The sequence below is a fragment of the Salvelinus namaycush genome, chromosome 8 (genome assembly GCF_016432855.1).
Source record: "Salvelinus namaycush isolate Seneca chromosome 8, SaNama_1.0, whole genome shotgun sequence".
Taxonomy (NCBI): Eukaryota; Metazoa; Chordata; class Actinopteri; order Salmoniformes; family Salmonidae; genus Salvelinus; species Salvelinus namaycush.
The window spans coordinates 35,825,225-35,840,748 of NC_052314.1; the positions used below are offsets into that span (position 1 = coordinate 35,825,225).

At 43.1% G+C, this 15,524-nt stretch overlaps 1 protein-coding gene across 1 annotated transcript in view; it reads left to right on the forward strand.

Moving 5' to 3' along the window:
• LOC120052108 (rhophilin-1-like) overlaps positions 1-15,524 on the forward strand; it is a 54,558-nt gene that overhangs the window by 10,436 nt on the left and 28,598 nt on the right. The window contains exons 5-10 of the mRNA XM_038998958.1: positions 5,969-6,097; positions 11,086-11,161; positions 11,247-11,324; positions 11,651-11,775; positions 14,007-14,173; positions 14,459-14,646. Coding sequence (XP_038854886.1) covers positions 5,969-6,097; positions 11,086-11,161; positions 11,247-11,324; positions 11,651-11,775; positions 14,007-14,173; positions 14,459-14,646 — 763 coding nt within the window. The remainder of the gene's footprint in view (positions 1-5,968; positions 6,098-11,085; positions 11,162-11,246; positions 11,325-11,650; positions 11,776-14,006; positions 14,174-14,458; positions 14,647-15,524) is intronic.

Genomic DNA, 15,524 nt, shown 5'->3' on the forward strand with positions numbered 1-15,524 from the left:
TCTGGGGGGCATCCACTCCCTCCCCTGTGGTGGAAAAAGGAACCCCAAGCCCTACTACCTGTGGAAACATTGAGCTCTATCATATACAAACACTAGCAGATGGAAATACACAACTATTTTAGGGTGTATGGGGAACACCTCCAAAACCCACACCATCCTGTTTTTATCACTGCTTGTCCCATGGTGTGTGGGTTTTGTGTATTGCCAGTCCGCAGGTTTGATTCCTGTTATTTTCCACCTTCATTTTTCAAGTGTATTTTGTCAGAAGTGTAAATCACACACACTCTCTTTGACCTGTGCTGAACTTGAACAGTTATAATACAGCCTGTTATCGTTCTCTCCTTTAAAGTTAATTTTTTTTTTCTTTCCAGAAAAGTAGCTGGTGGCAGGACATCAAAGCTGAGCTAGGTTTTTAAAGTGCATCAAACCAAACCATCTCAAGAGCATTAGCATCATTTTGATCCTCTCCCTCTGCCTTTTCTTCTCCCCCCTAACTCTTATTTCATCAAGTTTATCCTACACTTATTAGTAGTGTGGGAGCCACTGAAGGACATGGTGTATTGGATTGGTCTGAGGGGTGGCGCAATAGGACACTGTCTCTCTTTAACATCCATATTCATCTGAAAGGAGGAGATGATGATGATGATGATAAGGGGGAGGATAAGTAGGACGTACTTATAGCAGTGTGCTTTATTCTTCTGTTTTAGTGGTCTGTTTGGCTGAGTCATTATCGAATAAGATAAACACCTAGAACAACATCAAGCTAATTGAAAGAACCAATCCTCCCCTGTTTGTGTCAACCCTCTTTTCTTTTTTTTTTCTTGCCCGATGAAATTAGGTTTTGAGAAAGATGGCAAGTAAGATTAGTCATTGAATGAGTAGAGATTTCATGCACCCTGTATCCCTTTTCACTAGCGTTTTATAGTCGAGTCATGGTTAACAGGGTTGATTCAGGCTAGGACATGAATCACATTGTCGTACTTCTGAATATGCAGCTTGGCTTGAGAGAGACAACCATTAAAAAGGGAGTACTAGGGGATGGGGGTAATAACACCCACCAGCAGCACCCAGCCCTTCCCTTCCCCCATTTTTGGGACTAGGTCACAGAGACAAATAGACCCCCAGTCAGCCACCAATCAACAGGCTTTGTGCCCGCTGCTGCATCTTTCCCTTTCCATTCCCAGGCAGAAATAGAGGGATTCCCAGGGAGGGCAGCTGTCTGCAGAAATCTCATCGCTGATTGTCATTGGAAGACGAGGGTTTAGTTCAGTGGGTTAACACATAGTATTTTGGCATCATGCAGGAAACTCCGGTTCAAAGCCAGTCGGACAAACGTGTGTGTGTGTGTGTGTGTGTGTGTGTGTGTGTGTGTGTGTGTGTGTGTGTGTGTGCGTGCACACATGGATGATGAGTTGTTGTCAGTAAACTGGTTTGTGTTGGTAGGAGCTCGGGGGAGGAGGGGAATGAAGTGACAGGCTAATGAGGGATGATGGGAGAATAGGGTAGGGGTGTATCATTTAGGGCCACCCCCCCCCCCCCAAAAAAAAAGTTGACCGAAAGTAATCTGTTCTTTCGACCAATTTATTTTTCCATATATAATCAACTATATGCAAATATATCCATGTTTTTCCATTATATAATCAACTAAATATGCATTGAGCTTGTCTGATGCTTTAAGCTCGCTGTTTGATGAAATAAGACCCAAATGACTCGAGGGAGCCAGAGATCAAGATAACCAGAAGAAAAAAACCTTAACTCGTCCCGACCGTTCTCATCCTGCTCCGACTGGCTTTTGCTGATTTTGCCATTGCTCGCCTGAAGTTGCCGGTAATAGGCTACACAAGGAGCCAATGTAGCTTACCATTTCTACTGATCTGCATGCCAGTTATGGGTTTCATTTGCACATTTTCATGGAACCGTTTCATTTCATTTATAATAACGTCTTCATATCTCAAAATCATTGTCATGTGGTTAATCAAAATTCTATCCAAATCTAAATGATAAACCTAAAGTAACTTCTATTGCCAACTATGTAAAAATAGCCTATAAAGCCAACAAATAAAAACATTGCTGCCTGCGGGTAGAACATATCCTGAAAAAAACAATTAAAATCCTATTGGCTATGTATGGTTTGTCTGCAACAAACTTGAAACATTGTATCAACTATTAACTTCAGTCTGACCTGAAGCTCCTTGCAACATTGTATAACATATTCTGGGCCCCAGAGTTTCTGTGCCAGTGAGTAGGCTTATTTTATGACATTTCCACTGGATCAGAGCATGACATTTTTCCCTTTCACACTGAGTGGTTATCGAAAGGGAGAGAGCTGGAAAGATTTTTCGAATGGATTGAGGAATTGTCATTCACAATGGATGTAAAAACAGGCATGCTGTTTTGAGGTGAAGAAAACATTACTTTGAGAAGCTCCACAGCTCATTAGTGGTGGTGCATTAAGTCAATCAGAAATACTGTCAGATCCCCAAATGGGCATTTATTGGCTTACTTATATGGTGTGTGTCCTTACTCAACATTGACAGGAGCGCTCCAAACAAAAGACTACTAAATTAACAAAACTCGTAAATGGAATGAAATGAACCAAGTCTAGCATAAGTTGTGTGCTCTGCAAACATTTTTCTTATTTGACTATTTTCTACATTGTAGAATATTAGTGAAGACATCAAAACTATGAAATAACACATGGAATCATGTTGTAAACAAAAAATAATATTTTAGATTCTTCAAAGTAGCAACCCTTTGCCTTGATGAGCTTTGCACACTCTTGGCATTCTCTCAACCAGCTTCATGAGGTAGTCACCTGGAATACATTTCAATTAACAGGTGTGCCTTGTTAAAAGTTAATTTGTGGAATTTATTTCCTTAATGCATTTGAGCCAATCAGTTGTGTTGTGACAAGGTAGGGGTGGTATACAGAAGATAGCCCTATTTGGTAAAAGACCATATAAACGTCCATATTATGGCAAGAACAGCTCAAATAAGCAAAGAGAAACGACAGTCCGTTACTTTAAGACATGTAGGTCAGTCAATACGGAAAATGTCAAGAACTTTGAACGTTTCTTCAAGTGCAGTCGCAAAAACCATCAAGCGCTATGATGAAACTGGCTCTCATGAGGACAGCCACAGGAAAGGAAGACTGCAGAGGATAAGTTCATTCGAGTTAACTGCACCTCAGATTGCAGCCCAAATAAATGCTTCAGAGTTCAAGTAACCGACATCTCAACATCAACTGTTCAGAGGAGACTGCGTGAATCAGGCCTTCATGGTCGAGGTGTGGGGGTGCTTTGCTGGTGACACTTTCTGTGATTTATTTAGAATTCAAGGCACACTTAACCAGCATGGCTACCACAGCATTCTGCAGTGATACGCCATCTCATCTGGTTTGCGTTTAGTGGGACTATCATTTTTTGGGGGGGTTACTACATGATTCTATATGTGCTATTTCATGGTTTTGATGTCTTCACTATTATTCTACGATGTAAAATAAGAAAAATCCTTGAATGAGTGTCAACTTGACTGGTACTGTATGGCACACGAGATCCCGCTCTTATACAGTGCATTTGGAAATGTTTCCGACCCCTTGACTTTTTCCACATTTTGTTAAGTCACAGCCTTAATCTAAAATGTATTAAATAAAATAAGTCTACACACTATACCCCATAATAAAAAAGTAAAAACAGGTTTAGACATTTTGCAAATGTATTGCAAATAAAAAATACATTCTGCAGCATTGAATGTCCCCAAGAACAGTGGCCTCCATCATTCTTAAATGGATGACGTTTGGAACCACCAAGACTCTTCCTAGAGCTGGCCGCCCGGCCAAACTGAGCAATCGGGGAAGAAGGGCCTTGGTCGGGGATGATCACAATGTTCACTCTGAAAGCTCTCCATAGTTCCTCTATGGAGATGGGAGAACCTTCCAGAAGGACAACCATCTCCGGAGCACTCCACCAATCAGGCCGTTATGGTGGAGTGGCTAGACGGAAGCCACTCCTCAGTAAAAGGCTCATGACAGCTGCTTGTAGTTTGCCAAAAGGCACCTAAAGGACTCTCAGACCATGAGAAACCAGATTCCATGGTCTGATGAAATCAAGATGTAACTTTTTGGCCTGAATGCCAAGCGTCACGTCTGGAGGAAATCTGGCACCATCCCTACAGTGAAGCATGGTGGTGGCAGCATCATGCTGTGGGGTTGTTTTTCAGCAGCCGGGACTGGGAGACTAGTCTGGATCAAGGGAAAGATGAACGGAGCAAAGTACAGAGAGATCCTTGATGAAAACCTGCTCAAGAGTGCTCAGGGCCTCAGACTGGGGCTTAGGTTCACCTTCCAACAGGACAACAATGACCCTAAGCACACAGCCAAGACAACACAGGAGTGGCTTCGGGACAAGTGTCTGTCTGTCCTTGAGTGGCCCAGCCAGAGCCCGGACTTGAACCTGATCGAACATCTCTGGAGAGCTGACAGAGCTCGAGAGGATCTGCAGAGAAGAATGGGAGGAACTCGCCAAATACAGGTGTGCCAAGCTTGTAGTGTCATACCCAAGAAGACTCGAGGCTGTAATTGCTGCCAAAGGTACTTCAACAATGTACTGAGTATAGGGTCTGAATACTTATGTAAATCTATTTCAGTTTTATTTTTTATAAATGTGCAAACATTTCAAAATCTGTTTTTGCTTTGGCATTGTGTGTAGATTGAGGAAGAAAAAAAAATAAGAATCAATTTTGGAATAAGGGTGTAACGTAACCAAATGTGGAAAAGGTCAAGGGGTCTGAACACTTTCCCAATTTGGGGGGGGTGTATTTTATTTATTTATTTGCTACTGCTCGACTAAAAAAAATCTTGGTCGACCAACAGCCTATCAACCAGTCGAATAATTGTGGTCAGCTCTAATCTCATTAGAGCTTCATATTATGTGCTGTCATGCTGGTTTAACAGGCCAGTGTGTCTACTATGGGAAAGGAATTCTAGTGAGGAAGACTGCGAGCGACAGTAACGAGTCTAATCCTGTAGGGGATGACATCACTCAGTTCGTTGCTGGAAATCAGAGCAATACAGGGGATTTTACTGGGGGTGGTGTGACCGTGACTTAACTGAAGTGATGAGCACACACAGGCCCTTATATTTTTCCTAGAGTAAAATAACCATTATGTGACTCACCACCAGTGTATAATGTGTGTGTGTTGAGTATCAGACAGTTTAACAGCAGTACTTGGTTGTTTCTTTTCCGTCTGTTGTAGATAATGCGTGGAAGCGTGTGTGTGTGAGAGAGAAGCGGGATACATGGCAAGCCTTTAAAGCTAACCATAATCAGATTGAAACTGGCTTGTCCTGGAGAGAGAGAGATGTGTATGTTTTTGGGGTGAGGAGAGGAGGGTATTAGGTCTGACGTGGGATTAGCCTGTGTGGGGCAGGGGGATAGGGAGTCACCGATGCGTGCTTCAAGGTGTGTGTGTGTGTAAGGACGGAGGTTGTTTAAATGTTATTGATAACCTTATAATAGGGGACAAGTCACATGTAGTAGGTGTGTTTGTGTTGTGCTTGTCCTTGAAAGACTCGCTCTTGTTGATTCCTAATCCTCTTTTGGAAAAGGGACTAGCTATCTCACCCAAGTTTATCACAGAATTGGGTTGAGTGGGTTCCTCTTGACTGTGTGTTTTACGTGAAGGTGTGTATTGGGGGTAGTAGTAAAACATGTGTGTGTACTGTAATTGGATTGTGTGCTGTGTTAACTGTTCCAAACTGCTTGGGGCCCCAGAAAGTGAAGTAGAAGTAGGCCCTTTTCTCAGTAAATACAAGATGTATGAGCTACTGTACATCCATTCAGAACTATGTCGAACCGGATTGAGCTGGATAAAGATCACAAGGTGACAATGATGAGAGACTCATGGTCTGGTTAGTACATCCTCCTATTTCAGGTAGGGTGTCTCATATGAATGTATTTGTGTGTTGCAGAGCCACCACTAACAACAAAGTGAAGGAGACTGTGGCTCTAGAGCTGAGCTTTGTCAACTCCAACCTGCAGCTACTGAAGGAAGAACTAGAGGAACTCAACAGCAGTATGGAGGTCTACCAGACAGAGAGGTAACACACACCGAGGTGGAGTGTGTGAACGCTCAATGCGCTGATGGCCTATTTGCTTTAATTATAGCCTAATGAGTGGCCTGGTATGCTAGTAATGAGGCGCTAGTAATCCAGCCCAGCTGAAGCTCAGGGTCACAAGTGGTGCAAATCCTTTGATTTAGACTCATTACAGTTTTTGTTCAGTCACTTTGGTGCAATTTTCACAACTCTTAGTACAAAACTCAAAACAGATCATCAAAAAGGTAGTCGTTTCAAAACTAAGTACAACACACAATAATACAGTCACTTTTTCACCAAACATAATCAGTGTTTCATCAAGAAATACATGTTTCGCATTGCAATACATGTTCATATAATGTAATTGCCTTTCACAATACAATGCTCACATTAGAATAATATATATTCTTAAGACATTTTACTATTACTTAATCCGACTGCTATTAATTGATGTTCAATTGAACGTTAGAATGGGGGAAAACAAGTGACTTTGAGCATGGTATGTCTTGCCTAGTTAAATAAAGGTTAAAATATATGTTTGTTGGTGCTAGGCACGCCGGTTCGTTCCAGTGTCTCAGAAACGGCCGGCCTCCTAAGCTTTTCACGCACGACAGTGTCTAGTGGTTACGGAGAACGGCGCGACAAACTAAAAACATCCCGTCAGCGACAGTCCTGTGGGCAAAAACAGCTAGTTGATGAGGGGTCGAAGGAGAATGGCAAGCTAACAGGCAGGCCCCAAACAGGCAAATAATGACACAGTACAACAGTGGTGTGCAGAACGGCATCTCTGGAACACACAACTTGTTGGTCCTTGTCAAGGATGGGCTGTTGCAGGAGATGACTACAATGGGTTCCACTCGTATCATCTAAAGACAAGAAGAAGCGGCTCCGGTGCCCACGCGATCACCAACACTGGACAATTGAGTTGAAAAACATTCCCTGGACCGACGAATCCTGGTTCCTGTTACATCATGCTGATGCCAGAGTCAGGATTTGGCGTTAGCAGCATTAGTCCATGGCCCCATCATGCCTGGTGTCAACGGTACAGGCTGGTTGCGGTAGTGTTGGGAATGTTTTCCTGGCACAAGTTAGGTCCCTTGATACCAGAAAGTTTCAATGCCACACCTTAGAATACATGCCCTGAAGAATTCCGGCTGTTCTGGAGGCAAAGGGGGGTTTGTCCTGGAACTAAACTCAGCAAAAAAAGAAATGTCCCTTTTTCAGGACCCTGTCTTTCAAAGATAATCGTAAAAATCCAAAACTTCACAGATCTTCATTGTAAAGGGTTTAAACACTGTTTCCCATGCTAGTTCAATGAACCATAAACAATTAATGAACATGCACCTGTGGAGCGGTCGTTAAGACACTAAAAGCTTAGACGGTAGGCAATTAAGGTCACAGTTATGAAAACTTAGGACACTAAAGAGGCCTTTCTACTGACTCTGGGGGAAAAAAGAAAGATGCCCATGGTCCCTGCTCATCTGCGTGAATGTGCCTTAGGCATGCTGCAAGGAGGCATGAGGGCAATAAATTGCAATGTCTGTACTGTGAGACCCCTAAGACAGTGCTACAGGGAGACAGGACGGACAGCTGATCATCCTCACAGTGGCAGACAATGTGTAACAACACCTGCACAGGATCGGAACATCACACCTGCGGGACAGGTACAGGATGGCAACAACAACTGCCTGAGTTACACCAGGAACACACAATCCCTCCATCAGTGCTCAGACTGTCCGCAATAGCCTGAGAGAGGCTGGACTGAGGGCTTGTAGGCCTGTTGTATAAGGCAGGTCCTCACCAGACATCACTGGCAACAACGTCGCCTATGGGCACAAACCCACCGTCGCTGGACCTGACAGGACTCGCAAAAAGTGTTCTTCACTGACGAGTCGCGGTTTTGTCTCACCAGGGGTGATGGTCGGATTTGCGTTTTATCATCGAAGGAATGAGCATTACACAGAAGCCTGTACTCTTGAGAGGGATCGATTTGTAGGTGGCGGGTCCGTCATGGTCTGGGGCGGTGTGTCAGAGCATCATCAGACTGAGCTTGTTGTCATTGCATGCAATCAACGCTGTGCGTTACAGGCAGACATCCTCCTCCCTCATGTGGTACCCTTCCTGCAGGCTCATCCTGACATGACCGTCCAGCATGACAATGCCACACTGCTCGTTCTGTCTGATTTCCTGCAAGACAGGAATGTCAGTGTTCTGCCATGGCCAGCGAAGAGCCCGCATCTCAATCCTATTGAGCACGTCTGGGACCTGTTGGATCTGAGGGTGGGGGCTAGGGCCATTCCCCCCCCCCCCCCCCCCCCAGAAATGTCCGGGAACTTGCAGGTGCCTTGGTGAAAGAGTGGGGTAACATCTCACAGCAAAAACTGGCAAATCTGGTGCAGTCCATGAGGAGGAGATGCACTGCAGTACTTAATGCAGCTGGTGGCCACACCAGATACTGTTACTTTTGATTTTGACCCCCCCTTTGTTCAGGGACACATTATTCCATTTCTGTTAGTCACATGTCTGTGGAACTTGTTCAGTTTGTCTCAGTTGTTGAATCTTATGTTCATACAAATATTTACACATGTTAAGTTTGCTATACACCTGTCTATATAATCACATCATTTACAGACCCACCGCGGACCTTTTTTGTATGAAAAGTCGTCCCATGGTCTGTTTTGTCAACGAGCTCAATATATTCCAAATACTTGATCCCAATAATTTACGTAGCGAAGTAAACGATGCCCCCTTTGGTATGATCTTTTGCGAACTGTCTGGGACTCGTTGTTGGCTCCATGTTTACTACTCCAAAGATATTTGACTTAAGTCAGATGAAATTAACTGCAATACACTGATCTCAAATATATTTGCATAACTAGGCTACACAGAACCACAGCGGAGCCATTGTGTAAAATGTGAGTATTTCCTCTGTTCTCAGTGCAACATGCCTAGCTGTGCCCACTGGGGCGTAGCTTATGGAGCGCTCTCTTATGGTGGCGAATTGACAAAATTACAATCATGGTCTCATTGGACTTGCATTTTTCTGGTCTTGGACTCTCTCGTCCCGCTTTTGGTCTTGAATTGGTCTCACTTTAGGTGGTCTCGAACACAGCACTGTTATTGCCTAATGTGAAAACAGCGTAATGTACTGTAGCATAATACATTCACAGGGCAATGCTATTGGATGAACTGGTTCTTAGAATAACTAAATTGAGAAGATGTAATTTATGATGTGTTTTGGTGATTTTAAACCAATGTACTTAATATATTTCACAGTAAACTTATATTTTTGATCAATGGTTTTGTGATGAAAGATGTCTTGAAACAGAATGTATGCACAATTAAAAGTTTTGAATGTAAGACTGGCTGCGTTACAGTAGTGCTGAGCGACTAGTACTTTTTGAGGCCGGTTCGGTTCCATTAGTAAAAAAACAATCATGTTTTTTTTTTTTTACATTTTAAATGCGTTATGAAAAATTGCCATTCAAATTATTTTAGAGCTTTTTCATGGGAATTCCAAAGCCAAAAATAGTGAACATTCATTTGCTAAAACATTGAAAATGATTCCATTGTCTCTGTCAGGTCCACATTTTGTAAACCTCAATAGAAAAATGGGAAATTACTATGAAATAATACAATATTTCAATTGTGTAGAGTTGACTATTATTTTTAAAGTCATCGCATCTCTGCTGAGGCAGTAGTAGCTAGCCAGCCAGACAATTATCTGTGCTCACCATACTGTACAGTCTTTAGTCAGGCAGGCTGGCCTAGCTAAAAAGCATAAGTATGCTGCAGATCTGTCTGACAAAATAATTTGACTAGTTCTTCAAAGTACAATATATACAAAAGTATGTGGACACCCCTTCAAATTTGGCTATTTCAGCCACACCCGTTGCTGACAAGTGTATAAAATCGAGCACACAGCCATGCAATATCCATAGACAAACATTAGCAGTAGAATGGCCTTACTGAAGAGCTCAGTGACTTAGTGGGACCGTCATTGGATGCCACCTTTCCAAAAAGTAAGTTTGTCAAATGTCTGCCCTGCTAGGGCTGTCCCGGTCAACTGTAAGTGCTGTTATTGTGAAGTGGAAATGTCTAGGAGCAACAACGGCTCCGCTGTAAAGTGGTAGGCCACACAAGCTCACATAACTGGGCCGCTGTGTGCGGAAGCACGTAAAGATCATCTACCCTCGGTTGCAACACTCTACCAAGTTTCAAACTGCCTCTGGAAGCAACGTCAGCACAAGAACTGTTCGTCGGAAGCTTAATGAAATGGGTTTCCATGGCCGAGCAGCCACAGACGAGCCTAAGATCAGCATGTGCAAGGCCAAGCGTCTGCTGGGGTGGTGTAAAGCTCTCCGCCATTGGACTCTGGAGCAGTAGAAACACGTTCTCTGAAGTGATGAATCACGCTTCACTATCTGGCAGTCCGCCCGACGAATCTGAGTTCTGTAGAAGTTTGGTGGAGGAGGAATAATAGTCTGGGGCTGTTTTTCATGGTTCGGGATCGGCCCCTTAGTTCCAGTGAAGGGAAATCTTTATGCTACAGCATACAATGACACTCTAGACGATTCTGTGCTCTCAACTTTGTGGCAACAGTTTGGAGAAGGCCCTTTCCTGTTTCAGCATGACAATACCCCCGTGCACAAAGCGAGGTACTTACAGAAATGGATTGTTGAGATCTGTGGAAGAACTTGACTGGCCTGCAGAGTCCTGACTTCAGCCCCCCCACCAGCTCCGTTCCAGTTACAAGTATTACCAGTTCTGAGTATTGGAATAAGAGTTTTTTTTTTTTTTTTTTTTTTCACCACATACTTAAATAGTACCAAAGTGATAATAAAAACGAATTACCAGGGAGGTGGGTGGAACGGTTAGGAGGGGTTACTGTCATAATAGGGATTGTGTGGGGGGAGGCAGATTTGGGTTTGTCTGTGGAGGTATGTGATGTGTCATTTCACACATGTTGATCTCTCTTGTCTCTCCTTCAGTGAAGCCATCAATGTTCCCATGATCCCACTGGGTCTGAAGGAGACCAAGGAAGTGGACCTCACTGTTCCTCTCAAGGTGAGGAGAAAAATATGCCTTTCGCTCTTGCGCGCTCTCTCTCTCTCTCTGAAGTGACTGATCTTGTCCTCTGCTCTTCTCTCAGGAATATATCTATGAGCACTACAGGGAGGACAGCTCTCTGTTTGAGAAAGAAATCAAGGAGTTTATGGAGCTCAGACAGGTTGGAACAAAAGTCAACCGCTCTTGAAAGCACTGCCACCTAGTGGCTTTAGCTATATTACTAACAATATAAACTGGCTGGCTAAATGTTTGATAATTCTGACTGTCATATCATTTATACACTGTGTGTGTAAATGATATGATACACTGTTTTGTGAATAAACAATTGTTTTAGTTGGTAAACGTGTTCACATTAATGTTGTTGACAACTTGTAAATGTATTGTTATATAGTCATATGTTGCATTGAGTGTGTGTGTGTTCTAAAATATGAGTGTGTGTGTGTTTTCATGTCGGTGTGCTAATATATGCCCCTGTGTGATCATCAGGCCATGCGTACCCCCAGTCGTAACGAGGCAGGTTTGGAGCTCCTGGTAGAGTATTATAACCAGCTGTACTATCTGGACCAGAGGTTCTTCCCCCCACACAGAACACTAGGAGTCCACTTCCACTGGTCAGACTCTTAGTCTCACACAAACTCTTCACTTACAGTGCCTTCAGAAAGGATACACACACACACACACACACACACACAGAAACCTTTCTGGGTTCCCCCTCTCCTTTATTCATACCCTTGACTTATTCCACATTTTGTTGTTTTTGATCAAATATATTTTCTCACACTACCCCATAATGACAACGTGAGAACATGTTTTTAGTAAAGTTAGCTAATTTATTGAAAATGAAATACAGAAATATCTCATTTCAGATAAGTATTCACACCCCTGAGTCAATACATGTTACAATCACATATTTCTGGGTGTCTCTAAGAGCTTTGTACACCTGGATTGTATAAGTTGGTTGTTGATCATTGCTAGACAGCCATTTTCAAGTCTTGCCATAGATTTTCAAGGCAATTATAATTCAAAACTGTCACTAGGCCACTCAGGAACATTCAATGTCGTCTTGGTAAGCAACTCCAATGTATATTTTGGCCTTGTGTATTAGGTTATTGTCCTGCTGAAAGGTGAATTTGTCTCCCAGTGTCTGTTGGGAAGCAGACTGAACCAGGTTTTCCTCTAGAATTTTGCCTGTGCTTAGCTCTATTCCATTTCCTTTTTATCCTAAAATACTCTCTAGTCCTTGCCAATGACAAGCATAACCATAACATGATTCAGCCACCACCTTGCTTGAAAATATGAAGTTGTACTTCGTGAAAATTTGCGTTGGATTTGCCCCAAACGTAACACTTTTTATTCAGGACATAAAGTTATTTTCTTTGCCACATTTTGTTGTTTTACTTTAGTACATTATTGCAAACACATTTGTATTCTGTACAGGCTTCCCTCTTTTCACTCTGTAGTTTAGGTTAGTATTGTGGAGTAACTACAATGTTGATCCATCCTCAGTTTTCTCTTATCATAGTCATTAAACTCTAACATGCTGACCAGACCGGACACGTCGCGTGTGCGAGCGTCGCAAAATAAATTTAGAAATCCATGTTATTCAATTATTGCACGCACACTGCTCGCGCGCGCCAACGAGCGTCTGCGATGCCAGGGGCTAAAATAGAACTCCTTTCTATTTCTGATGCAGATCGCGCTTAAAGTCCTGCCTCTCCCATCTCCTCATTGGTTTATAGAAGCAGGTACCCACATGCCATCTCCTCATTGGTTATACCCACGTGGGTGATTGAAAGACGAACTGTTTTGCCGGTCGTCGTGGTAATACTATGAAAGTTTAGATGCCGATCACCATATAAGTTCAAAGATGAAAAAGCCTGGAAGGAGGGGAGAGATGACTAGAAACGATTCGGTTGGATGTTTTATGTGTGGATTAATTGGCGGAGTAGAGGAGCTTGTACATTTCAGGTAAAATAACAACTCAATGTTTATATCCCAGGACAAATTAGCTAGCAACAGCAAGCTAGCTAAATAGGACAAATTGCTAGCAAGTGCAAGCTAACTAGCTAAATTGCCATACATGTTTAATGCTTTTCGACCTGTCCCCAAATTAATGTCATTGGTTCAGAGGTTGTTTTGCTATTTTAACCTGCGTGTCGTGATCGCGTTTGTTGTAGGGGGACAAAATAAATTTATGCACAATAGCGCACGCGCGCAGCCGGTTTGGGTTCCGTGTAACTGTTTTAAAGTCACCATTGGCCTCATGGTGAAATCTCTGAGCGGTTTCCTTCCTCTCCGGCAACTGAGTTCGGAATGATGCACCATCCAAATTATAATGAATAACTTAATAAGCTTTTTTATTTTTTTTCTCTACCAATAGGTGCCCTTCTTTGCGAGACATTGGAACTTATGTGACTTGTTAAGCACATTTTTACTCCTGAACTTATTTAGGCTTGCCATAACAAAAGGGTTGAATACTTATTGACTCAAGACATTTCAGCCTTTATATTGAAAATAATAATTCTAAAAGCATAATTCTACTTTGACATTATCGGGTATCGTGTTAAGGCTAGTGACACAAAATCTAAATGTAATCAATTTTAAATTCAGGCTGTAACACAACAAAATGTGGAAAAAGTCAAGGGGTGTGAATACTTTCTGGAGGCACACCCACTCAACCTTAATTTTCTTAGTCATTCCTAACTTTGGAATTGTGTCTCACCAATCTTCGCTCTTGTTTTTTAAGTTTAGAATTACTCTAAACACCTCTCTCTCTCTCTCTCTCTCTCTCTCTCTCTCTCTCTCTCTCTCTCGTGTGTCCCCCCCCGCCAACTGTCTCTAGGTATGACTCTCTGACAGGTGTGCCGTCATGCCAGCGTGCGTTGGCATTTGAGAAGGGAAGTGTGCTGTTCAATGTGGGAGCTCTCTACACACAGATAGGAGCCAGACAGGACCGCTCTGCTGCAGCTGGCATAGACAGGGCTATAGACGCTTTCCAGAGAGCTGCAGGTAGGCCTAAACGCGCGCGCACACACACACACACGGCATGCGCACACGCACACAAACTACTATTACAGGAACACAACCACAAGGGGCCCTGGTGAAGAAATACCAGTGCCTGAGATTCTACACATTAGCACACCACAGTTGGAGTTCACACACAACTGCAGATCATACATTTCATATGCAACTGTCATCTTCTCTTTTGTATGAATTTTTTTTTTTCAGCATTTTTTTTTTTTTTTTGTATAAAACTGTAAACTATAAAAGTGTATAAAATCTGGGTGTGTCTAGGTGCATTTAACTTCCTGAAGGAGAACTTTTCCAACGCTCCCAGTCTGGATATGAGCGGCCCGTCGCTATGCATGCTGGTCCGGCTGATGATCGCCCAAGTGCAGGAGTGTGTGTTCGAAAGGGTCACACTCACCACGCAGGACACACACTTCACCTCCCAGCTACAAGTGGCTCAAGAGGCCGCACGAGTGAGGGGACCTGTGTGTGTGTGTGTGTGTGTGTGTGTGTGTGTGTGTGTGTAGATAGCCAACATGTTCTTTTCACTGGTGCTCATGACCTTGATCCAGTGCCCTTGTTAAAGACTTCTCTTCTGTTCACCTCACTCTCTTTCTCTGTCCCCCTCTCTCTGTCTGTGTGTGCCTACATGCGTGTGTGTAGGTAACAGATGTGTATAGCTTGGTGCTCCAGACCATGTCCCAAACCATGGTTAAGGACTATATCTCACTCGCTCTCACTTGCACTCTCACTCACTCACTCACTCTTAGACTTTATTCACATGGCAAGTTAAATTACTTACATTGTCAAAGGACATACTGTATAACAACAATGGTCGGACTAACAGTAATAGTAGGCCTAGTACTCGTAGTAGTGGTAATGATATTATCAACAACAATAGTAATGAGAACAACATTAAATAAAAGTAATTGTGGTAGGCTAGTTTTACATGACTTAAAGCCATATGGCATGGTATACTACATGACCGAAAGTATGTGGACATCTACTCGTCGAATCTCTCATTCCAAAATCACAGCCATTAATATGGAGTTGGTCCCCCCTTTGCTGCTATTACAGCCTCCACTCTTCTGGGAAGGCTTTTCACTAGATGTTGGAACATTGTTGCGGGGGCTTGCTTCCATTCAGCCATGAGCATTAGTGAGGTCGGGCACTGATGTTGGTCGATGAGACCTGGCTCGCAGTCGGCATTCCAATTCATCCCAAAGGAGTTTGATGGGGTTGAGGTCAGGGCTCTGTGCAGGTCAGTCAAGTTCTTCCACACCAATCTTGATAAACCATTTCTGTATGGACCTCGCTTTGTGCATGGGGGCTTTGTCGTGCTGAAACAGGA